The 26,108-nt window shown below is 37.2% G+C and overlaps 1 protein-coding gene across 3 annotated transcripts in view; it reads right to left on the reverse strand.

The window, feature by feature from the left end:
• The window catches only part of LOC132156105 (breast cancer anti-estrogen resistance protein 1-like), an 88,799-nt gene that overhangs the window by 14,289 nt on the left and 48,402 nt on the right, over window positions 1-26,108 (reverse strand). For all 3 annotated transcript variants that reach the window (XM_059564964.1, XM_059564965.1, XM_059564963.1), the window contains exon 2: window positions 12,323-13,018. In XM_059564964.1, coding sequence (XP_059420947.1) covers window positions 12,323-13,018 — 696 coding nt within the window. The remainder of the gene's footprint in view (window positions 1-12,322; window positions 13,019-26,108) is intronic.

The following is a 26,108-nucleotide window of genomic DNA, read 5'->3' on the forward strand; positions in this document are numbered from 1 at the left end:
TCTAGGAGTGTTTACTGCAAAAACTGAAGAAGTAATCAAAATACTACACTATGAATGAAGTGTAAGCTGTTGTATATTTATAAAATGGTCACAGTCCTGGATATTGATTGGTCAATACATTGTAACCATTTAAATTGTAACCATCCAAGAATGTACCAAGCACTAACAGTTATAATGTGAAACATATGTTTACAGACCTTGTATATCACTGTGGAGCATCCATAGAATACTATTCTGTTATTGCTTACAGGTCAGAGACTATATATACATCAACATTGTCTACACTGTGGTTCTTTAGTACTGCATGCTCTCTCAGACCTGTGCTTAGCCTTAAGTAATAGTCACTCCATCCCACTGAGAGCCTCTGAAGGGCCGGCCGTAATGAACATCGATCAATAATGTGAATTTGCAATGAGCGTTGCTCTGGGGAGTAGAGATGACATGTGGCTGACTGCCCTTATCAATAGAGCTAAAAAGGATCTGGTCATAGAGAGTGGGTGGGTCCAGGCCTCCAGCTGTCACAACAATCTCTGGGGGTGCGGGGTGAAGTACCTGTAGTGATGATGTTACAAAAAGACAAACCCTCCCTGGTGTGGAAGGAAACAATTGGAGAGCAGTGACTGTCTAACTGCATTGCCCCGCACCATGACAGCTGGCCAATCACAGCAGCTACACGGCCATTAGGTTCAGCCCTGAAGAGAGGGACAGACTGCAAAGGCTGCTTTACAAAAGCCCCCGTACCCCCTGCTGCATCAACGAGCTGTGACCTCCTTACCCCAGCTGACACAATGACACATGCCACCACTCTAAAGAGCGCAGCCAAGGTCTGCTGAAGACATTCTAGCCAAACCTGGCACCTTAGATCATGGATGTCGCTAATTTTACGTGCAAATTGAATACCTGATGCTGAGGATTCTGGGAGATTTCAAGAAGGCTATGATGGTATTATTTGCATTATGAATGCATGCTTAAAAAAAACACTAACTTTTAACTGTGACAAAAATAGATATCCTAATGTTTATTTTGTAACTTTCTCAAAGCTCTGTTTTGCTCATCTTTACATTTATGTTTTCTTTTCCTTATAAACATCATGCTGACATTTTCTTTCAAAGCTTTTGAAATAAAATGTAATTTTTCATTTACTCACTTTCGTCAGACACTTCTTTTTCATTCAGGCTTTCAGATGTTGGAGGTCAGAAGACACAGCGCATTTTCTCAACTCAGGGCACAAAGAATAATTATTTTAATTTAATGAGGCCAAACAGAAAATGTAAAATGCTGTGAATGGAGTAATCTGACAAATGCAATTTCAGCCGATCTCACATTCCACGCAAGCCATTCATTTCAGTTTCCACTCTTCAAAAGAGTTTCCCATCGCAATCACAGATTCAAGGTTGCAATAGTTTAGTAAAATTCGATTTAGCAAAGTATAGCCTAAGCTTGGTGTTGATTCAACACAGTGCAATGAATAACTGCATCCAGAGGCCTGGAATATGATGAAGGGTCAAATCCCAATCCCTAAAGGGCTTCCACATACCTTCACATACACTCTTTCTCTATATAAGTGGCCGTGCATAAGAATTTCCCCTGTACCCCACAACCACCGCTCTCGCCTTGGCCATCTGTGAAGCAAGCTGTCCTCTTCACTATGTGTGAAGCGGGGGATGCAGATCAGGGTTTTGTGTGTTGGCATGATGTACACTTTCACTTATTTTCACTTTTTAGTCTTGGTTTTTACTTACCTGAGCTTATTTTGGATGTAGGTCTGTTTAAGTAACAAACATTTGGTGAGAATTCTGTCTTTTCACGAATGGGATTTTTAATATATATGAATGGAATATTCCAGGTTCAGTACAAGTTCAACAGCATTTGGGGTGATTACAACAACACCACATTTGTTTTTGACTTGTTCCTTAATTGAAAAAAAAAAAAAGAAGGTTACAGAGAACCACTTGGTTTAGGGTTTATGAGAATATAACTACAGGAGTATTTTAAACAGTTTTTTACCATACTAAAATACCACACATAATATTGTTTGCATATTGTGGCTATGCTATTTGAAACCGATTGAAAATACAGACATTGAGTGTTTTAACATTTAAGGATTAGCCCCATTCACTTCCATTGTTAGTGTCTCAGTGTGGACCAGATTTTTGCTGTTTTTAAAGAAAAGAAGGGACAAGAGCAATTTTTTGAAGGACATTTGCAATAACGCCTTTAGCGGAGGTGTTGTCATGGTTGACAGTGGTCCACACATGCCCTAGTGAAACATGTCCATCACAGCGATGAGGCATCTCTAGGCTACAGATGTGGGTATGTGAGCACGGGCTGTTGAAAGCTCAGCTGGGCTCAGTGACTTGGTGGGATGGGGGTGCCAGTCCTCATCTGGACCACGGACACACACGTACATGCTATCCCACAGAGAACTGACTCCCTTGGGCACATCTGCTAATGTACTGCACACACTTTCGCTTGAATTCCTTTGAGTTGGGTTTGGAAGTCCACTTTAGAGTGTTATGTAAACTGAGTGAGTCAAAGCATGACTTTGGTTGCTTTTAAGTTTTTTCAGTGGACAGTTTAATGTAGGGAATCTCTCAAAATAGTTAATATCATTTAAATGCAGTGTTTACTACAGTGATATTCAGTGGCAACACTGAAGTTCCTTGGCAAAACAAAAATGCATTCTGAGTTAAATAGGAAAAAAGACACAGAGCTGTGTCAAAATGATATTGTTTAGTTTATTATGTTTGAATCAATAATGAGGAAAGGGTTCCATTTCTGCAAAAATATAATTCAGTAGGAAACATTTGCACAGCTAATCCTTCAAATTGGGCCAGTTAAAACTCAAAACTTAAAGGGTTTAAATAAAAATTGGGTGACCCAGATCAGAAGCATCACCCCCGAAACATTAACAATCATGGAAGCAAAGAGCCAAAAACCAGAATTAAACAGAAAGGGTGGTAGTGGTGAGAATTTAGCCCATATACCCATGGTCATACTCTGGTGTGGAATTAATCAGTGGATAATTAGCTCACACTTGTGAATCTGAGCTTTGCTTGGGGCTAGTGCCATGTGGCATGTGCCACATGTGAGGGTGTGAGATGAGACGGCTGGTGGAACGGGAGGCCGAAGGGGCTCCTGGAGACAGAGCGCCTCTGGGTACTAATCCACACAGATCTCCAGTAACAGCCCCCCAACGCCCTCTCACACATGCCCTACATTACTGAAACATATAGTCACACCCTGATAACCACCCAGAACACTTTAGTAACCACAAAGCAACATGTAAAAATCACTAAGAACTGTCATGTTACTGTACATTTTATTATTAGAACAGTAGAGAGAAGACAGGAAATTATGTTGAACAGGAATTGGATCAGAAATAAAAGCCAGATTCAAATCATGTCAACATGCTCTAACCGCTAAGCTACATCTTATTATGCTGATGTGAACCATTATTCTGTAGACAGAATAAACTGATTGATATATTTATTGTTAAGATTTCTCTGAGAACCATTAAGCAAACTATGAAAACACATCATTCGGTCTCCAATGTTTGTTTTTATGTTTTTGTGAGAATATTCTTGCCTTTGGTCATTCTTTCTCTTTTTCCCTTTATTTTTCACAAACAATTTACCTGTGGTACGCATGAGTGGCATTTATTCAATCCAGCTCAGCATGCTGTCTTTCTGTTTTTGCATTTCCTTTCTCGGTTTCATTACGCTGCTCTTCCTCTCTTTTTATCTTGTTTCTTTCCGATGTTGGTTGCAAGAGCGCATATAACTGAGACAGCATATGTGCAGACCTCTGTACACACACATATAAACACACACACACACACACACACTTCCTCTCCTCCTGCTCTGCTGGCAACACAACACTCAGGCCTGTCCGAAGCACCTATTAATAAGACCGAGATGAGTCTGTCTCCTTGGAGACCACCACACCGTCCCTGTGGCCAGTGATCAAAGGTTAGTCCCTGCCAGAGACCATTGTGCATGCTTGAGGAAACGAAACGAAACGAAATATCAATCAGGATATTTAGCCAAGAAAATGTCTAAAACTAATTTAAGCACTCTCATGTCATTTTAAACCTGTATGACTTTATTTCTTCTGTGGAACATAAAATATGTTGCTTTGAACCCGATGTTGTGGTTATTAAATAACACTGCATCTATTCAATGAAATAAATTCTATTCAATGAAATAAACATTTAAATAATATATATTAATTGAAATAAAGCTGAAATCAAACAAATATAAATACCAGAGGAGAAACAGAAATGTTGCTGCAATCAAACAAGAGAAAATACTAAAATGACCAAATCTGAACTAAAGCTAAATATAAATATGAATATTTTACTGTATATTTAACTATATGAATATTTTTACAAATTAAACTGGCAAAAGCATAAACCAAAATCACTGAAAAATTAAAAATAAAAGCTAATTAAAAATATTTATAAATACCATAATAGTATATATGTAGTAATAAATATAAACTGACACTGTTTGACCCCATTGACTTGCTGTAGAGACTTTTTTTTTTTTTTTAAACATCCTTTGTGTTCAACATGAGAGTGAGTAAATGATGACAATTTTCATTCAAATTTCCTTTTAACTCCAGCTTTGAATAAAGGAAAAAAGTGACTGTAAATACATTTGGCAGCATTTGGTCTTCATTACAACTACAACTAGCTGAAATTTCCTGTATCCTCTGACCTTCAGGGAAAGATGTAAAACATCACAGAGATGGTTTAAGTGGTGACCACTGAGTTTAGCCCGTGGTGCTGGAGTTAGCTTTTCACAAGTCAATTAAAATCTCCTTTAAACCTACTCTTACATACATATATGAACATGAAGGGAATGATGAACAACACATAGAGAGCAAAGGTTCTGTGTACTCTTCAGCGGAAGACATACGGCGTGTATGAAGACACAGTAAATGAGTTTGCAGCTCCATTAGGCCCCCTGTTCTTCTCTCTGATCTGTGTTTTTTCAGTCCTTTCAACTCCCTGTAGTACAAAGTGAACCCTGTGGCCTCCTGTGATATTCCAGCCCTTTGATGAAGGCCACTGGAGCACAAATAAAGGCTCGCAGTGGTCTGCTGTTTATGCTGAGGGGCCCGCATCGGGCCACGTCTCCCCTCCTCTCCCTCGATCTGCTGCTGGCTATATGTGGGGACGTTAATGACAGGACACAGCGCATGAGAAGCGAAAACCTCCTCCCGCGACTCCACCCACCATCGCCGCTCAGGCTGCTAATTCTGTCCCACTGATCTTGCCGTTTTCCACTGCTCCCTTCAGCTGTCAATCTCCCGTCCCCTCGCTCGGCACACGCTGTCAGAGCAGAAAATGAGAACACAGCAGGTAATGGAGGAGATCCTGCTAGGAAGAATCGTGTTTTGTCTTTCTTTAGACAGACACACGCTGTCTTTTTCACTCTTTATCAGACACTACCTGTGGCTGTGTTATCTGACAAAGTGGTGTGCTCAAGGTTACAGGGCACAGAAACCCCTTAATTTGTCTTCACTGACCTAGCTATGATCTCCCGAGTCCTAAAGGTGGACACCAAATGGACGCATAATGTGTCTAACAGTGATGTGTCCTCGAAGACAGTCACTTTAAAAAGCTGTAGCTTCTCAAGCTTAAAGCTTACTCAAAAAGTAGTTCATTTACAGTTTAGTTACCCTTTTGAAAAAGTAGCTACCTAACTACAAGCTAAAAAGCTAATAAACTACAAACTGACAAAAAGTAGTTAAATGTAGTTCATCTCAATTAGAATTATTCCATTAAACTTGAACAGATATACTTAAACATTAAATACAACTAATAAAACTTCTAGCAGCATTTAACTAAATATTTCATTACATACATAAAATGAAGTGCATATAAATAGAAAAACAATACAATGCTGTATATATATATAGCAATTGTAAGTCGCTTTGGATAAAAGCGTCAGCTAAATGAATAATGTAAATTTCACTTATTTAAGTACAATCATGGTAATGTTCTACTAAATTTTCCCTCGTTTTAATTTAGTTAAATAGTGGTCATGGTTTAGCTAAAGAGAGGCAACAAATCAACTAATATTCTTTGTTTTAATTCATTAGGATTTAATTAATAAAAACTAACAACTCACTAAAACGAGAGGACAAACACTGGTTCTAAAATTAGTCAGTAAATCATTTTGAATCAGACCTGTAACAAAAACAAATGAACCAATCCACTAAAATAAATCAAACTTTAGAGATCGTATTTGATTATTGTCTCAGTTTGCTTGGCTGTGAAGCTGCATATGCAACACAATGTGACATAAAACAGCTTTTTTTTTTTTTTGTAAAACAATAGATTTGAAAACTTAAGCTTAAGCTGGTTTTAAAAAGTGAAAGTAAAAACTGCCCAAAGACTGTCCAGACTGGAAGACCAGCAAACCAGCTTAGGCTAGAAGAAGAGGGGCTTCTGTCGGGCTACTGAAAAATGTAGTTAAATTAGACTCTGTTTTTAGTTTGTTACTCCACAACATTTGTCATGAGGATACAATGAGATTTCAACTGAGCTCCGAAGCTCAGGGAATTATAAATAAAGCACATCGGTGGACCAGATGCACAGCGTGTTCAAAGCTGCCCAGTCATCACACTACTTCCTGCCTCTCTTCCAGCTGTAAGGGAACATGGCATCAGCTCTTGTTTTCTCCTTTAGTCCCTCTCTTTCGCTACACTGCTTGTAATGGATGCCGTGTTGTCTTCAGACACACTTGCTGCATCATATTACTATGTACAGGGGACTGCTGGTAGATATGTGCTGATTCAGAGTCAGTGTGTGCAGTCTGAGGACAGAGTAATGAGGCTACGTTGAGGCGCAGTGCCCTGGAGCAGCCAATGCTTTACTCATGCGCTGTGATGTGAGGCCAATATCAAAGTCCCTCTTTAAAAGCCCACAATCCACTGCAGTGAGGCCCAGAGATAGAAACCTAAAATCACACAGGCCCCTTAGGGGAACTGAAACTATTTAAACAACCATTAATAACTTTCTATTCAGTATTCTGAAGTACTCACTGAGATGAAAATAATCAAAAGAGAGTGTGCCTCTGGCAGAGATGTCCAGTTTACAAATGAATCATCCAACTCTATATCAATTCATTTGAAGCATTCAGTTGAATTTAAGAATCATAAACAACTAAACATTTGACACAATCTATGTAACTTAAAGGGATAGTTAACCAAAAAATGAAAATTCTGTCATCATTTACTCACCCCTATGTCATTCCAAACCTATATGAGTTGCTTTCTTATGCTGAACATAAAAGAAGATATTTTGAAGATTGCTGGTAATCAAACAGTTGGTGGTCCCCATTGACTTTCATAGTAGGGAAATAAATACTATGGAAGTCAAGGGGGAACCACAAACTGTTTGATTACCAGCAATCTTCTTTTATGGTCAACATAAAAAAGCAACTCATACAGGTTTGGAATGACATAAAGGTGAGTAAATGATGACAGAATTTTCATTTTGGGTGAACTATCCCTTTAATGAAAAACAGTGCGAGGTCTTCTTAAGGGCCATTCACACAGAATGTGTTCTTGCATTGAAAAACACAAAACGTGGGCAGTATAATGGGATAAAAGCATGGTCTCAAGATAAACAACAGTAGATGTCCAGCTAACATGTTTAAACAGAAAAACAATGGAAAAGTTGCGCAATGGAATGCAAAAATAAATCCCTTAAGCACAATGTGAAATGGAGAGCCTAAAACCATCTTTGCAGGGGTAAAAGTTCTGTAACACATTGGTCTTGACTTATTTTCTTATAAAATGTAGCAACATTCATATGATAAAAAGATACTGATATTCAAAAATAATTACATTTATTGATTATAATAATGGAGAAAAAAATTACTCAGCCAAGTAAAGTAGTGCATTTCATTTATCAGTAAGAGGTTTATGGTACCTTAATACAGAATGTGCTGTCTTGCATGGATGTATATGGATTTTTTTCATTATCTGGCTTTGAACAAGCCTCATAAAATCACAATTTAAAATGCAATGCTTTTAAACCAGATCATGAACTGATTCACTAAAATGAACCAGAAAGAATGATGCCTTGAAGGCCGTCTAAAGGCAGGGAGGAGTAGCTCTGCTCTTTAGGAATGTGAGGTGGGAGAGGTTTGCTGTAGATTACAGACTTGCCAGCTAGTGAGCGGAATTCCCACAAGAGGCACACAAGCACTCAGCGCCATTCCCATTCCCTCTGCACTGAAACACTACTGAAACTGATAGTAATAACACAAGATGAAAACTTTTGCAAACAGGTATTCAAGAAACCTGTGTAAAATAGTATTTTTAATCATTATTTCAATATTTTTCAGTTTGATGCCAGAGACAAGACATGAGAATATATAAGAATATTTCTTGTAGATAATTATTGGGTGCAGAAGAGCAAGAGCTGATTTTGATCTGAAGTAAATATTAAGCTTAGTGTGGAATTGCCCTAGTCATACTCTTTGTTAATGTGTCTACGTGACAGAATTCCATGGTTAACTTTTTCTGGAATGACTGACTGGGAATAACATTCCTTCTCAGCAGTGACCTTCAATGCTGCAAAAATGATGCTTGGAATTCACTGATAGCATTGCTTAACACACTGATAACATTATAATAGCAGATGTTAAACTGGTGTGTTTCTCCACACTGTTGTTGATGTGTAGGTGGAGGATGGATCTACGATCCCTCTAGTCTTCTTTTATTCTCACAATGTTCTCCCCTCCCTCTCTCCTTTAAACGCTGCCTGCCTGGTCCTGTAGATAAGCCAAGCCATCAACCTCCTCTTCCTCGCCTGATCAGGTGATCAGACTCAACTAAGTCTCCAAAGATTACACATTTACAATCAGAACAGGCAGTGCGGCAAACCAACCACAGAATCTCAATCTAGCCTTTGCCATCTCCCCATTCCTGTTTCCCAGCGCACCTTTTCTTAATAAACCGGCTATCTGTCCAGCATCCTGAACGGCTATAGCAGGTGCCATTAAAGAGATAAACCAAGACTATTTCTCCATCTCTGCTGCCCCTTTTCACTGTCCATTTGACTGTATCCTTAATAGAACTAAAAACCCCACCCTCTCTGTGACACGCTCACGTAGTCCAAAACCGGATGAACAAGCTTATGCTCAAATCCTCTTCATCCGTCAGTTTTGTTTACTCTAATGGTCAATGTGCAACTTGAGTTGATAGTGTAAGCTCAATTTGGTTAATGTGTAAGCAGGACAGCAGGCGAGTCTTAGCGGTGGTGAGTCACAAACATGTACAAATCTTATTCTTGTAACTGAAGGCCACATCCGGTATTACAGTTTCATTTCGTAAGAAACATCTTTGATCGAAGCATGTCATAATGTTTAGTGTTCATTCTTATCAAATTTTTCTTGATGTGAGTCACTGAGTTCAGCTTCTTAGCAAATGAAGTTTAGGAAGAAACTAAACGAACAGAGCAAATGGTTACTTATGGAAGCACGATTCCAATATGATAACTAGGACTGCATTTTCCTCACATTTAAAACTTAATTTATCTGAATTCCAGCAATTTATTATAATCAATCACAATGTGGTTTTATTTCTTATTTTAATCTTTAATCTCACAATAATATTTGTTTTATTTCTTTACTTTTCTGAAGCAGAAATTACTTCCATAAGATATCATTATGATTCATTAAGACAGGGCAAAATAAGGGAGAATTAATGTCCTGGCCGTTGGAGGAGCGTGCTGGGCCTTTGTTGGTCATGTGCTAACACACCCTGCCTGTGCATGTCTGTGATGTGACACACCGCTCAATTGTTTCAGCCGCTTTATCAGAATCCCTCAGTCCTAACCCTGATCATATAACTCCTCTAACTGCTGCCAGAGTATCGCCTGGGTGAATCTGTCCACAGTTAGCCACAACAACTTACAAGATCTTATTTAAATAAGGATTAATAGCCAAATTCCCACCAAAGAACTACACTACCCATGATCCCAAAAAGTGATATGAAGTGTTCAGATGCAAAAGCCTCTAAGTGCCATTTAAAAATTTTATCAGGCTCCTATGTTTATGTTCAGTAATGGCAATGTATAGGTCCTTTTCTATGTCTTTTCTATGATAAAAATGCTAATTTTAGAGAACAAATTCAGTTGGCACTTAGAGGTTTTGCAACTCTTCATATGGTCACTCAATTTAGGAATCACTGCAAAAGTGTTCAACAGTGACCAGGCACTGCCATAAAGCATTGTTAATGATGTTATTGAGACTATTTCTTTCAAACAACTTAAATATTTTACCGTTTATCCTTGACCATCTTTTTTTTCATAGTTTTTATTTTTATCTTCGCTCTGACTCAGATGTTGTTATAATTGTAATACATAACAGATCTAGCTGATTTGGTTTAACTCTTAAGCACAAATAACTATTAAATAACTAATAAATAACAAAAACCTAAAATAAACAGCCTCTGTTGCACTCTACTTTACCCCGCATAACTCGTACACTGCTTTCTGCCTCTCATTTCATGTGAGCCTTGAAAAAATTAACTGACTGGAGTAATTCTACTCTGGAATACCTTCCTTTATTAAGCAGAGCAAGAGTTTACAGTAAAGGTGTTTTCAGCCCTCTGCTATACGTGTGTGTGTGTGTGTGTGTGTGTGTGTGTGTGTGTGTGTGTGTGTGTGTGTGTGTGTGTGTGTGTGTGTGTATGTGTGTATCCATTCTTTCCTCTCTCAGCAGGAACTCTTATCACATAATGAAAAACTGTCAGTGGTGGAGGGACTGTGGGCACAAGGACCAGTGATCATAATAGAGGACATTAGGAGAAAACACATCAAAATCTCCCCTAATAAACCACATGAAAGGAAAACCTCAAGTCAAGAATTGCAAATAGACAAGTAGAACTAATGCCAACCATTTCACAATGATAAAAATGAATGTAGGTTTTTGGACAAACCATAGTAATCCTCCAGTATTCTTTGCGATACCTTGAAAACCATGTAAACACCATGGTACATTACCCCATGATTTTCCCAGGACTGTTCCAGTCATTTATGATGACTAGATAAGGATTCTTAAAATAAATATAAAATATATGATATGCATTTCCAAGATTTTTCCAGGCCTGGAAATTACAATTTTAAATTTCGATGATTTCTCAGAACCGTGGGAACCCTGTATAACACAATGCCTTTACTGTACCAAGGTTCTGCCACAGTACTTTTACTGAACTTTTCACACTATGAAAATGTCAGAGGTTGAATCTGCCTGACCACAGCTGTTTTATAATCATCAAGTTAGTAATGATGAGGTCACACTAACACCATAGCGTCTCATTAGCATGCTATAGTTTTAAATATCTATGTAACCATGTCACAATGACCAGAACCAGTGACACTGAGTCATGTCTCATCTTTATGGCTTGTAGGTAGAGCAGAGTTGACAGGTGGCTAACAGTGAGCAGGCCTGCAGCTTAACCTCTCCTCACTTCATCCTTCCATCTTTACACTTCATTTCGCCCGGCTCTGCGGCAGTCAGGGCATATGGCTCAGTGGCCTGCAGCACTCTCTCAAGGGGGCCATCACTGCCCACAGCGTCCACCTGTAGTTACCACTTGAAAAAAAAACTGCTTGCTCACTCTGTGCTCCCCATGGTCACCGGCAATATCAAATTCTGCATTATTTATGACTTTCACACTCTCCTCTCCTCTGCCTATATTTCTCGTCTTCCTGTATGTTTTCCCAAATCACACATCCTTGGATATGACCATGTCCAACTTTAAATGCTGTTTCTGTTTTACTTCCCAAATATGACATATTTTGAAATAGCAGTGAATAAAGTAAATATGTGGGTGTTTTAATATAACCACTTAAAAATAGTGATAAATATGGCAGAAGAAAATGCTCATTTTAGATGAAAATTTCAGACGACACTTAGAGGCTTTTGCAACTGAACCCTTCATCCAGAAAACCAATCTTTTGATAGATAGATAGATAGATAGATAGATAGATAGATAGATAGATAGATAGATAGATAGATAGATAGATAGATAGATAGATAGATAGATAGATAGATAGATAGATAGATAGATAGATGTTGTCTAATTTGACACGGTCTCCCTGTTTCACTAACAGTAGTAAGGTTTTTCCTCTGTGTATACGTATCCTTACAAGTACAATTTTAACTGTATTATCTGTCACTTTCAAAAATTGCTCATGAGAATTTTTTTCTTTATTGTCCCCTAATAAATAATAAATAAATAAATGCCCCCACAATAAATACTTTTATTGTGCATACTAAAAGTATTTTCCTACCTTCCCGATGGGTTTGGAAGAGTCCCAGCTCCTCTCTATTGATGGGGGAATCTGGTAAATGTCTTGTGTTTGGTTCACAGAGGGTGGCACCTGGTACACATCCTGCCCTGGACACGGCTTTCCTGCAGTGGGTGGCACCTGGTAGATGTCCTGGCCTGGAACATTCATGGAGGGGGGCACCTGGTAGACATCATTTGGGGTGGGAGGGTACTGTGCCTGGCTTTGCTTTTGTGCCACAGCAGGAGCTTTGGGTTGGGGCTGTGGAGGTTGGGGGCCAGTGGGCACCTGGTAGATACTGGAGGGGGTGGGCAGACCATGGCTGGGGGGGAGCATGTAGACGCCGTCTGGGTTGGTTGAGTTGGCAGGGCTGGAGGAGAAGGCAGGGTGCATGGCCGTGTACTGGGACGCAGGGGAAAGATTGTAGGCACTCTGAGGCAGGTTGAGATGGCTCTGGGTTGGGCTTGGTTGGCTCACTGACTGTTGTAGCTGCTGCTGATGCTGTTTATCGTACATGCCCACAAGGATCTTCAGCCGGTTGCCAGGAACAATGCCTTGACGGCCGTGTAATGAACAGAGCCACCAGCCTTCCAGCCCCTGCGTGTCCCGCTCCAGGACTGTCATAATGTCGCCCTTGCGAAAGGACAACTCATCTGGAGACTCCGCCAGATTATCGTACAGGGCCTTTGCCGACACATTCTACAAGAGAAAAAAAGAGAGAAAGAGATTAAGTTTGGTTCACAAATGATCTCATATTACACCAGGATCATCAGGATGCATTTATTTGATTAAAAAAGTAAACTTATTACATTAATATTGTGAAATTTCATTACAATTTAAAATAACAATTTCTATTTATTTATTTATTTATTTATGTTAATGCTATTTATTTCTGTGATGCAAATCTGAATTTTCAGCAGGCATTATTCCAGTCTTCAGTGTCACATGATCCTTCAGAAATTATTCTAATATGCTGATTTGGTGATCAAGAAATATTTCTTATAATGGTACTGTATATGACAATCATAAATATTTATATAATACAATATATATTTACGAGAAACCTCCTTTCAAATATTTTACCTTTTTGAACTTCAACATGCAGTAAAACACCAAGATAATAATAGATTTTTATAGTTACAAAATCCAAGATCACTTGTGATCAGATCACCCAAGATCTTAATAGCAGGCATAAACAGGGTCTATGACTGTAATGCAATGCTTCATTGATTTTTACATTTTTTCTATTAGCTCCAATCCCCTTCCCGACACATTTACACACCACAGACTCCATCTGTCCTCTCGTTTACAATGCCACCCACAAGTGCAGCTCGTCTTTGACACTTAAACAAATATTTGCAATTCGGCCCCCTGGACTAGCACAAGAGCGCTAGAGCCTGGCACAGTGCCAATATACACGTGCTCTACGTGCCACTTTAATAAAGCCACAGTCAACCAAAAGCACTCAATCACTGTATTCTCAAAAAAATCACAGCGTTTGTTTGGCTCATTGTGATCGTTCATTGTGTACCAGGCTAAAACTGTTAAAGGGAAAAAAAGAAAGAGAGGAATAGAGTAGTTTAGCTTCAATCAAGACAAAACATCTCTGCTATTGAGTGATTCAGTGGAGGGTCTTTGTGCAGGAGAACAGTAGAGAACAGCTCATTTCCAACACTAAGAGCTCTATGTACCCTTTGCACCCCCATCTACAGCTCTCCTACCGTGAGTTCAATGTGGTTTGCGAGAGTTTTGAGCTCAAGCTAACAGGTGATTGATGCAGCGCAGCAGATAGCCAGCAGGTGTTTGATTACTAACAGACCTCCCCTGTCAGGAGTCAGGACACACGCTGCCTTCGGGTCATGTAGGAATGATCGTATTTACGGGATGAGCACCACATGAACGCAATCACAAAGTTGTGATTACCAGTGGGAAACTCTTTTTGGACTGGAGGCATCAATTCATGTATCATGGCAGAAGCAAATTGATATTTATTACATAGTTTGCAATTTGAATGTTGACCATACATTTTAGTTTGTATTCATTGCTGTTACTGATACAGTAGCAATAAAGTTTGCTATAGAAAAAAAATCGACTCAATTAGATAGTTTAGGAGACATCAGTCTTTTGTGATAAAAATGTTTTCCATAACTCTCTATGGTGGCAGGAGAATGATAAAATACACAGATACATTTTTCAGGTACAACATTTTTGGTCTTTTTGTGTTAAAGTAAGAAATAAGAAATTGCTGAATACTTGTTTTTTGGACAAAAATCTCTTCACATAATAATTGACTTTTAATTATTATTATTTTTTGGAAGAAAGTAATAAATTTTCTCAGCAAGTATTAAATTGTTTAAAAGTAGCATTAGAGACATGTTACAGAAGATTTATATTTCATGCTAGAATCCAAGAAAAAAAAAACACACATCACAGTCTCCACAGACAAATTAAGCAGCAAGACTGTTTTCAACACTATTAACAATAAGAAATGTTTCTTGTGCATCAAATCACCATATTAAAATGATTTCTGAAGGATCATGTAACACTGAAGACTGGAGTAACAGCTGCTGAAAATTCAGATTGGCATCACAGAGTAATCATATTTCACAAAATTACAATTTTTACTATATTTTTTATTTAAAAAAATGCAACCTTGGTGAGACTTCTTGTTAAACCCTCATAAACCTAAAGTTTTGTTTGTTGCTGTACTTCACTGATGATGTTAAAGTGTATTTTTGAGAATTCTATTCTCACATTTTGCCACTGGAACATGAGAAAATTGTATATGACATATTCAGTCAAAACTGTACATTATCACAGCACCTTTGTCTTTCTGTTTTTTATTATAATATCTAGGATAGTAGGTAATTTGAATAGAGATGCAGCCACAGCCTGCAGCTACATCTTTCTTCAGGATCCCTGTGGTATAATGCTAATTATGCACCTCTGTACACAGAAACTCCTCAATGCCCACAATATCTGGAATTGTGCCATACAAACTGCGCTCAGTGCAAACATTTTTGGCCTTGTTTGCATCGTTCAGTGCTGAAACAATGCAGACAGCAAAGAACCAACACTATCAGCGGGCACAATTCATTCTGTGTGAATCCCTCCCTGTGTCTTTTAAAGGTCTGTGTTGAGAGCAGCAGTGCTCTAATGAATGGTGTCTCTGTGCTCGGAGCTGGAGGAGAGAGAGGAGAGGCTCACAGAGGGCATATCTGACAGATGAATGGCCTGCCTGTGCTGCCAGGGTGAGGGACAGTCCCTGTAGTGTATCCCTTAAAGCCGGAGGAGACCGAGGCTGGACACAATAGCGTCCGAGAGGTTTTACTGCCTGTGAGCAGCTGGTTGAGATGTCACCATGTAGTGCTGGCACACGCATGCACACACAGGGCACTGATGCACGTATAGACGGAGGAATGCATGAATGTAGACGCACAAATGCAAGCATACCTCCACAGCCCCCTCTATCCATTCAAACTCACACACACAATGCCAAAATAATGAGAAGCACTCAGACCAGCTGAGAGAGCTCATTAACTCCATGGGCTTTTCCATAGAGGCAGTTTAAGCCATTCTTTGGGAGTCTTTGTAAAGGAATGGGACATTCTGACTAGGGCTGAGCACTATAAGCAACAGAAACAGATTAGATTTTGCTATAGCGTATATAGACATACGCAGGACTATTATTTGTACTATTATTAATCATATCTATATTATTATTATTAATTATAATACTACCACTATTATTAGTATTAAAAATTATTACATACACACACACACACACACACATACATATATATATATATATATATATGCACTTTTACTCAGACTTTTAGATGCATTTAAAATGTCTCCTAATAAAACAGTATAGTAATATAATATAGTATGAAATATGAATGAATGATGTTGCAGACTTTGTGCAGACTTTCCACCAATTACTGTAAATGCACTCTAAAACAAGTAGGACAATCCTCATAATACTAGCTGGAATCTAACTAAAGCCTATTGCCTATTTACAGTATGACAAGAAATGTCACAATTTGCCACATTAAAATTAAAACTGGTAATTACAAAAAAATTATAATACAAAATCTTTGTCTTTTGGATTACGACCAAAGTCCAAAATAAATAAATCATTCAGTTATGCAATTTTATTGAATTGGTCTAAAAATTTTAATTACTAAATACAATTAATAATAAAAAATGAATATATCTTAAAATTTTGGTCAAACAGCCCACTCCTAGTTCTGACTCTATGAATATGTACTGACAAACATGCTGAGGTCTGATTCAGTTCTTCCTTCATAGATGGAGTAGATTTACATCCTTGCTGATGAGGCTGACACTAATGAATACATTAATTAGGTGATTGACATTGTTGTTGGAGCATTTGGATAGAAAGAAAAGAATTTCCTGTGACTTGATGTCTTTGTCTTGCTTCTGCCGTCTTATCTCACTTGCTTTCTCTGCCTTTGAAAAGCGGAAGCAAATTGCAGTAGAAAAGAAGTGCTGTGTGCTTTCTGGGCTATTTTACACTCTTTTTTCCATGAGAATATTTTCCTGCCAAGCAGAAAGGCTCTGGAGGACTGATGACATCACAAGCTGTTGAACTCTGCCTCCATTAAAGAAAGTATGCCAAACCTCTCTGGCTGTCTCTTTCTGTCTCTCTCCCACTTCTCCACAATTCAGTCTCTCTTTCTCTGTTGATCAATCAAGACACGGGACGTTTAGGGAGTGATTCACAAGGGTTTATATGTAAGGGCGAGTCGATGATTCAGTGACAGTGAACGTTTTCTCATTTCTTGGGAATGTATGTACACTGGAGAACACAAGCACATCAGCATTAAGACAACAGCTGTAGGATAAATGAAGGAAAATAACAGAGATTGGAATATTTGACTATTGATCAATGGATCAGCCCAGGATAAATCACACCCTTCATTTGTGACAATTATAAAGTGCAACTGTAAAGCACTGTACTGTACATTAAACAACAACAGAAAATGAGTTTGTTCCACAAGGGTGTTTTCTGGTGTGCATCTGCATTTATTAAGCAGTAATGTAAAGCTGTTTTGAAAGTAGTTCGAGACATTCATCACTAAAAGCAGTTAAGCTAAACTTTTGAAAAAAGAATTAGCCAAAGCAATATTTCATACTGAATCCTGTTTTTGTAACAAAAGAGCCCAGACTTCATGAGTCTTTCTGACTGATTCATACGAAGAACTAAGCACATGTGATGCTGTTCATGTTAATTATTTGCCTATTTATTGTCTTTGTATTCATTTTTAATTTAATCAAATTTTAATCAGATTTGTAATTATCTGCCATCATGAAATACTACATATAAAACTACAAAAACTTTAATTTATATAACCACAAAAAAAGGTAGAAAAAAAAATAGTGACAAACAATAGAATTTAGCAATTTTGCCATATAAAATATTGCATAGAATGAATATCACTGAATATTCAAATAAATCATCAAATAATTTATGAACAAAGCAGTTCACTAAAATGATTATTATTAGGCTTCCCAGTGCAATTTGAAAAAGAGAGAGATATTTTAGGACAGACAGTACAGCATTAAAGACAGTATAACATTTTAACACACTACAATGCTACTTTTTAAAAAAAAGTATCTTGTTACTAGAAAAGCTTCATCGTTTTGACAGTGGCTGAGTTACTGTCAGGCTACTGTAAGTTTGTTACTGGCCAACACTGTTATCAAAGCATTGTTTAAGAAATAGTAAAGAGGCTCGTATAAGTTCATCACCATGGCAATGTCCAGGTCAAACACCTTCCCTGTGGCTACAGCAGACAGAGACTGATGCTTAACATTATTATCTCTAGAGAAAAACAGAGAACGGATAAAAGAGATGAAGGAGGAGAATGGAGAAGAGAAGAAAGGGAAACTGATTATCCATTTGCATTTAAAAGGGTCATGAGCGTGGGAGCATTTAGAACATGTTAAAGGCTTAAAATAGTTCCTTAAAAATGTAAAAATCTGTCATCATTTACATGTGTTTTTTTTTTGTTTTTGTTTTTTGTATATACTGATCACCCGTTTCAAATAATGAAAGCGAATGAGGACTGGGACTGTCAAATTTTTACACAGTTTTATTATAGTTTCTGCATACCTTTTGAAACAATGGCACTTAGAATAACTTGAGGGTGAGTAAAGGCCTGTTCACACCAAGAAAGAAAACTATAAAGACAACTATAATGATACTTATATATTAGCATTCTGTCAAGCTCTTTAAAGTCAGGTGGATTCTGGCTGGCTGTCAATGTTTTTATCATTCCTCAGCTGGAAAAAAACATACCTCTGTTGTTATCATTACAGTTATCATGTGTAATTACCTACTCTTAGAGAATTAGAACAATTATTAAAACTTTATAGTTATAGTTATCATTATAGTTATTGTCCTTGGTGTTAATGGGCCTTAAATGATAACACAACTCTAATTTTCGAATTAGAATCTACTTAATAATTGGGATAAAAGTGGCAGAAATGGAAAGAGGAAGAAATGTTGAGAATGAAAGAGAATTCCACAGGATGGAGGTAAGAGAAAACAGGGATGTGGACCTGTGAGAGAGGTAAGGAAGGAAGGGGACAGAAAGAGCCACTGAACAGGAGGTAATGTGGCAGCTGCTGGAGTGCGTTCTGTACAGACAGGTCAATGAGTGTGTGTTCGTATTGTTGTGGAGGGGTTGGGCTGAACAGCTTTTGTCTGCTGCCTCTACATGACCCCGTGGGACAAACACTAGTAAAGTTAGCAAGGTGGGGGCAGGTTGTGTTTTTGTGTGTTATTGTGAGTGTGTGTGAGCTCATTAGCTTCAAGGGCACGGAGACAGTATACGAACACCTCTGAACCAAATGTGAAAACACACCACAGCTACAAACAATCTCATGAACAAAGTCACTGATAACTAGGAAATGCATAATATAGCCATAACATTCATTGTCGCAGTGTTGGTTTTGGTCACTAAAACTATTAAAAATCATTTTTGGTGGTTAAAATAAAGCTGACATAAATATTAGATAAAAATTTAAAATTAAAAAACCCCCCAAAAAAATGTTAAATTGAAATGTCACCCAACTATAATAAATGTCAAGGTACTAAAATTACTAAAACTGAAATAAATAAAAAATCAATTAAACTGATATTTAATTTAAAAAAAAACTATTGAAGAAAACTATTTAAAAAATAGCAAATCACTAATCACAAAACTGAAGATATAACAATAAAAGCTCATTCAAAATTTATTATAATAGTATTTAATAATATTCAAATAACAATAAATGTCAGCTGACATTAGAGTTTTTTTTAATTACTGTATCAGATGATATTGTATAATTTATTTTGCATGCTGAGTTTAGCTACTGTTACATTTAGATTATTTTTGTCATCTAACATTCACGTAACAATCTTTAATGTAAAATGAATATAAATTTTTCATACTGTACATCATAAGGTTATGTCTAATTTTACTTGTAAAATTTAAAATGAACGATGTAAATTTTTTAATATACAAAACAATTTAGAATTTTTATATCAGACATTATAGGTTATAATAAGACAATAGGACAAAAAATATCATATAATCTATACTTTAAAATAGCGTCCATAATTATAGTGCAGCATGAACACAAACTAGAGGGAAGTTACACACCTGAGAATTGATTGTTTAAAGGGTTAGTTCACCCAAAAATTAAAATGATGTCATTAATAACTTACCCTCATGTTGTTCCAAACCCGTAAGACCTGTTTATCTTTGGAACACAGTTTAAGATATTTTAGATTTAGTCCGAGAGCTCTCAGTCCCTCCATTGAAGCTGTGTGTACGGTCTACTGTCCATGTCCAGAAAGGTAAGAAAAACATCATCAAAGTAGTCCATGTGACATCAGAGGGTGATGAAGAGAATTTTTTGAAGCATCGAAAATACTTTTTGGTCCAAAAATAGCAAAAACTATGACTTTATTCAGCATTGTCTTCTCTTCCTTGTCTGTTGTAAGACAGTTCAAAACAAAGCAGTTTGTGATATCCGGTTCGCGAACGAATCATTCGATGTAACCGGATCTTTTTGAACCAGTTCACCAAATCGAACTGAATCGTTTTAAACGGTTCGCGTCTCCAATATGCATTAATCCACAAATGACTTAAGCTGTTAACTTGTTTAATGTGGCTAGCACTCCCTCTGAGTTAAAACAAACCAATATCCCGGAGTAATTCATGTACTCAAACAGTACACTGACTGAACTGCTGTGAAGAGAGAACTGATGAACACCGAGCCGAGCCAGATAATGACTCGTTCACGAGTCAAGAACCGGTTGCATCGGTTTTCGGATCACCAGTAGTTCTTTTTGACGGTTCGATTCAATAAACCGGTTGAAGAAAACGGTTCACGTAATGGCGTCATTGGCGATGATTGCAAGTCTTCGGTTTACCTGGGCTCATAACATTAGCACAGAATCAGTTCAGAATCAATCACCAAAAGAATCAGTTCGGTTCAGACGCTCTGTGTGTCTGGCTGCGTCCGAAATCGCATACTTCCATACTATATAGTAGGCGAAAAACAGTATGCGAAGCAAGTAGTATGTCCGAATTCTTAGTATTCGAAAAACAGTAGGCGAGAAATACCTGGATGGTCTACTACTTCCGCCCGAATTCCGTAGCATGCATAGGATGGACACTACTCTATCCCATGATGCCACGGGAGAGGACTCGTCATACTCATATTCGAAAATAACGGAAAATCGTGATGCCGCTGTTTTGAAGTGTAAGTACCTTATGGATAAACGCTGTTCATTGTGGTTAAAATGTACTTGTTTAACATAATCCAAGTAAACAACAGACTTGTTAAAGTTTTACACATTGTAAACTGATGAGACTATTTTGTAAATTGAGTTTAAAAATATGTTTAATAATTATTATCGATCAGAGGCTGTGCCTCAGCTTGTTAAGGCTGCTTTCTACAGACGGCTTGTTAAGTAATTTAATGATATAAAGTTACAAAATTTAAGTAATTGAAACGAATTAATTTACATTTTACTAGTGTTAATATTTTGATAAAAAATTGTTGGATAACTTACATGGCAAACTATTGTTAATAAGTGACTCAGTTTGATCATAAATCATCAGTAATGTGTAAATCCTGTTCTGATGTTACAGGGAATGATGAACACACATTTGTTCTCATCCACTGATGGAACCCTATTCACTGTAAAGCATAATTCAGTAAGTATATAAATTTAAATTAATCTTAACTACACACACTCTTTACATGTATTTATGTTAGGATCATCACTGATTTATGCTGATTTTTTTATTATAATATTAGTTTCAGGTATTTCCAGTTGCTATTTTGTCAGTTGCAAAGTGCTTAATAGCAAATAACTTTTGAAGCACTTGTGTGCATGCACACTGATTTTGTAGCAGTTTCCAGTTGTTTTTAAACAAGCAACATCTTAACATCTGAAAAATGTTGTCTTGAGAATGGGTGCCACACTTTAGAGAAATACCAATACACCAGGTCACATTTAAAATTATTATCTCTATTTATTTATTTATTTTTCATTTCTACATGGATAAGAGCACAAAGCTTCAGACAAAACCACATTAACATTTTCATAAAGTAGTATAATAGAGCTTAAAGCAACAGCAAAAGGGAATTTCTTAAGACGTTTTTATAATAATGTCAGGAAAATAAACTTCAGCAGCTTCAGTTCAGTAACTGTATGTGTAAACTTTAAATTTGGGTATCAAAAATGAGTGAAAAACAGTGAAAATCTAAAATTTACCCCAGGGATAAAGTAATACATATTGTAAAATTTAACTTGTTGTAAATATGTTGGTATGATATGTTATGTGATATGTTGCTAGATTTTCAAATAACTGTAATATGAATTCCCGGTTATGAGTGTAATATATTTATGTGTACATATAAATACACACATGTTTAAATTTAAATATTTACATCTGTATTTATACATATTTATGTGATTTATAGTATATATATTTATATGTATATTTCTTAAATAACTAATATATGTATATCTTGATTTGACAGTCTTAAAATTACCTTCATAACTTACAGAAGCTTAAACAATAGCAATATGAGAACATGAAGTGATGTGCAGAGTCTTAACCTGTTCAACTGTCCTACAGGTAATTATGCTCTTGAAGAGCTGCACACGATCGTCTGGTGTGACACAGCTGTGGTCAGATTGTCCCGCACATGCTCTCCTGTGCTGACTTCTGTGTTTTGGGGTTCCAGTGTATCATCGTCATGATCTTCCACAACTTCTGGATCAACAATGTCCTCTTTCAGAAGACCGAGGTTGTGGAGCACTGCACAGCATGCAACAACATCTGCACAGAGGCAGGACCAGAGGTGGAAAGTAACGAATTACATTTACTCGCGTTACTGTAATTGAGTAGCTTTTTTGTGTACTAATACTTTTTAAAGTAATTTTTTAAATCTGTAATTTTACTTTTAATTAAGTATATTTTGTTTAAAGTATTGTACTTCGCTACATTTTAAAACACATTAATTACGGAGTAAAAAAAATAAAATAAATAAAAAAAATTCGCTCCCTGGAAACTACGTCAGTAAATAATGGGCAGGAGGGCAAACTGGCGCTAAAATCCCAAGAAAGATACAGACGGTCAAAACAGGCATTAGTGGTGCAGACACCGCTGAAAACGAAACCCCGTCATATTCTGAAGTTGAACTCGAAGGGAATGAAGTGAACCCCTGGCCATGTGTATGCTCTATTATGCAGTGTAAGCTGTACTTGCCTAGAAAGACCAAACTAGCAGCTTATAAAATCTCGACAAGACATCAACCCTTCGCAAGAATGTAGAGGTAAGCTAAATAATTGCATCGTTGCATTGGTGGTTAAAATGAAGCTTTGACATTTTAGCAAGAGGTTTTGCACAAATTAGCCAAAAAGACAGTGGCGAGGAGTGTGCTATATATATCGTCTGCGATAATATCATATTTTTTGTTTTAATGATGTGCGCGCGCATTTATAGTGCGTTCTTTCACTGTGTGATTCAGTCACCTAAAATGCATTTAGCATGATCACAAAATTGAAGATATAGGGGCAGAAAATTCACATATTTATATAATTTCATATATTAAATCAAAATCACACAAAGAATGCCGTCTTTTCCTCAAAAAATCATCATATATATACATACATATATATAACAGTTCAGTAAACAAGTTAATTAAGAGACTTGCGTTCAGACACCATATTGCCTTTTTTAGCTCTATTTCTACAACAGAAAATAATTCCAAACACAGCCACCAAAGCACAGTTTTGCGTCTCTGAGCAACGTGACAGTGTTTCATTCCTGAATGAATCAACCGTTTAAATGATTCGGTTCAATCGCAATGACTCACTTATTAACAGTGACTTGCTGACACATACTGGCCATTTTAATTTCACATTTAAAGTATCTTTTGATTTTTTTTAAATAATTAATTTCTTATCATTTCAAATGAGTATTCAACATTTTATGTCTTGTATATCAAAACATTATTCATGCATTTGTAACTGCAGGTTAAATGCATTCTTGTCCTGCACTAAACAGTGTAATACATCTAAATGCCACTTCCAATGAATCTTCTGCATTTCCTCTGCATTAAAAGATGAGTTTGTTGATAATGATTTGCCTGGTAACAGCCCAAATGTTTTATTATTCTAAATAACTGATTCCTTTAATTAAAAACAACTAGTTTGAGATTAATAGACCTATCCCAGGGGTGTCAAACTCAGTTCCTGGAGGGCCATAGCCATAGTTTAGTTCTAACCCTGCTCCAGCACACATATCATGTAGTTTTCAAATAAACCTAAATGATTAGATTAGCTGGATCAGGTGTGTTTAATTAGGGTTAAATCTAAACTGTGCAGGACTGTGGCCCTCCAGGAACTGAGTTTGACACCCTTGGTCTGTCCCATTTTTGACTCCCTCCCACTGTTAATATGTAACTGAGCAATTTTTACTCTGAGTAAATTTTAAATGAGCTACTTTTTACTTTTACTTGAGTTGATTTTTAGACTGGAATTTTTACTTGTACTTAAGTAAAATTTCATTAATGTAATGGTACTTTTACTTGAGTAGAATATTTTTGTACTCTTTCCACCTCTGGGCAGGACTCACTTCCAGGGCCTTGAAGAAGAAGATGGAGCACAGCTTGTCTTCATCATCCTGATGGCTCTCTCAACAATGTTATGTGCACGAGCATCACTGGTGTTGAATCAAACCTGTGCAGGATTCTGTTCAGGCTCTCTGTATGGAGTGATGAGGCAGATGTTTGCACTCAAACAAGGACACACACCATCTCCCAGGATGTGTTTTCCTGCAGGTGGATACAGGCCTTCAGTGTGAATAGAGCTGTTCTTCAGCACCCTGGCATCATACACAGACCCGGGATACTCAACAAAGATATCAAGGTACTTCTCCTGATGGTGACCTGCAGCTGAACAGAATGAAACTTCTTCCTGTTGAAATAACATTGGGCTTCACTTGCTGGTGCAGTTTGTATGTGACAGCCATCTGTTGTTCCAGCTACCAGAAGAAAAGCTGTTTCCACTGCCTGTCATCCGTGGTGGAGAAGGCAATCAGCCTCCTCAAAATCCCCATGACAGACCTGCTCATTCTGTACACTATGTTATGCAGCTCTTGGATGTCAAAGGCCAGTGACAGCAGCCTGTATGATGCTGTTCACAGTCTGTAAATATGTAGTTTTTTTGTTTTTTAGAATAAAATTTCAATAGGTTACACATTTTTTGCTGATATATCTATATCTATCTTTATCTATCTATCTATCTATCTATCTATCTATCTATCTATCTATCTATCTATCTATCTATCTATCTATCTATCTATCTATCTATCTTTATCTATCTATCTATCTATCTATCTATATATATATATATATATATATATATATATATGTGTGTGTGTGTGTGTGTGTGTGTGTGTGTGTGTATTGTCTATAATGTATATATTATGTATGTATTTATGTATATATTGGGATGTGTGTATATGTGTGTGTGTTTCTGTGTATATTTATATAATTTATTTGTGTGTATTTATGTGTATATGTGTGTGTATTTGTCTAAGCATTCAAATTTATTAATTGATTTATGTTCCTTTTGTTTCTTCTGTGTAATTTTATTTGTATTCATTTATTACAATAAATTACTTTATATCCATACATAAAATCAGGCTGTCATTCTGTTCACAGATGTAGCTGCTGTTATTCTAAGGTAGAACATAAAAAGCTAAATTTATATTTAGTAAAGGATTTACAAGCTGTCAACGAAGGCGTGATCTGCGAACAGCTGACCGACGCCTGCTTTGAATTGTTAATTCAAACGACGTAAAAACGCAGATGAAAGCGGTAAGAATAACGCTCAGTAGATTGGGCTCTTTAAATTTACGCGCTGTTGTGACGACGTATGTCACGTGACAATGTCAACATGGCGGATGTAGTACGTCCGAATTCCATTCATACTACCCACATTCATACTATATAGAACGTACTTTTCTAACGGTCGAGTAGTATGTTCAAATTCAAATGTAGTACGCAGTATGCGATTTCAGACGCAGCCTCGGTTTGCTTAACGCTGAATCACACATGCGCAGTATCATCAGCTCCTCGGTTTTCGAATCGGACACGTCTGACAGAAACGGTTCTTGACTCGTGAACGAGTCATTATCTAGCTCGGCTCGGTGTTCATCTTCAGTTCTCTCTTCACAGCAGTTCA

This window comes from Carassius carassius, chromosome 13 (genome assembly GCF_963082965.1).
Source record: "Carassius carassius chromosome 13, fCarCar2.1, whole genome shotgun sequence".
NCBI classification, from domain to species: Eukaryota; Metazoa; Chordata; class Actinopteri; order Cypriniformes; family Cyprinidae; genus Carassius; species Carassius carassius.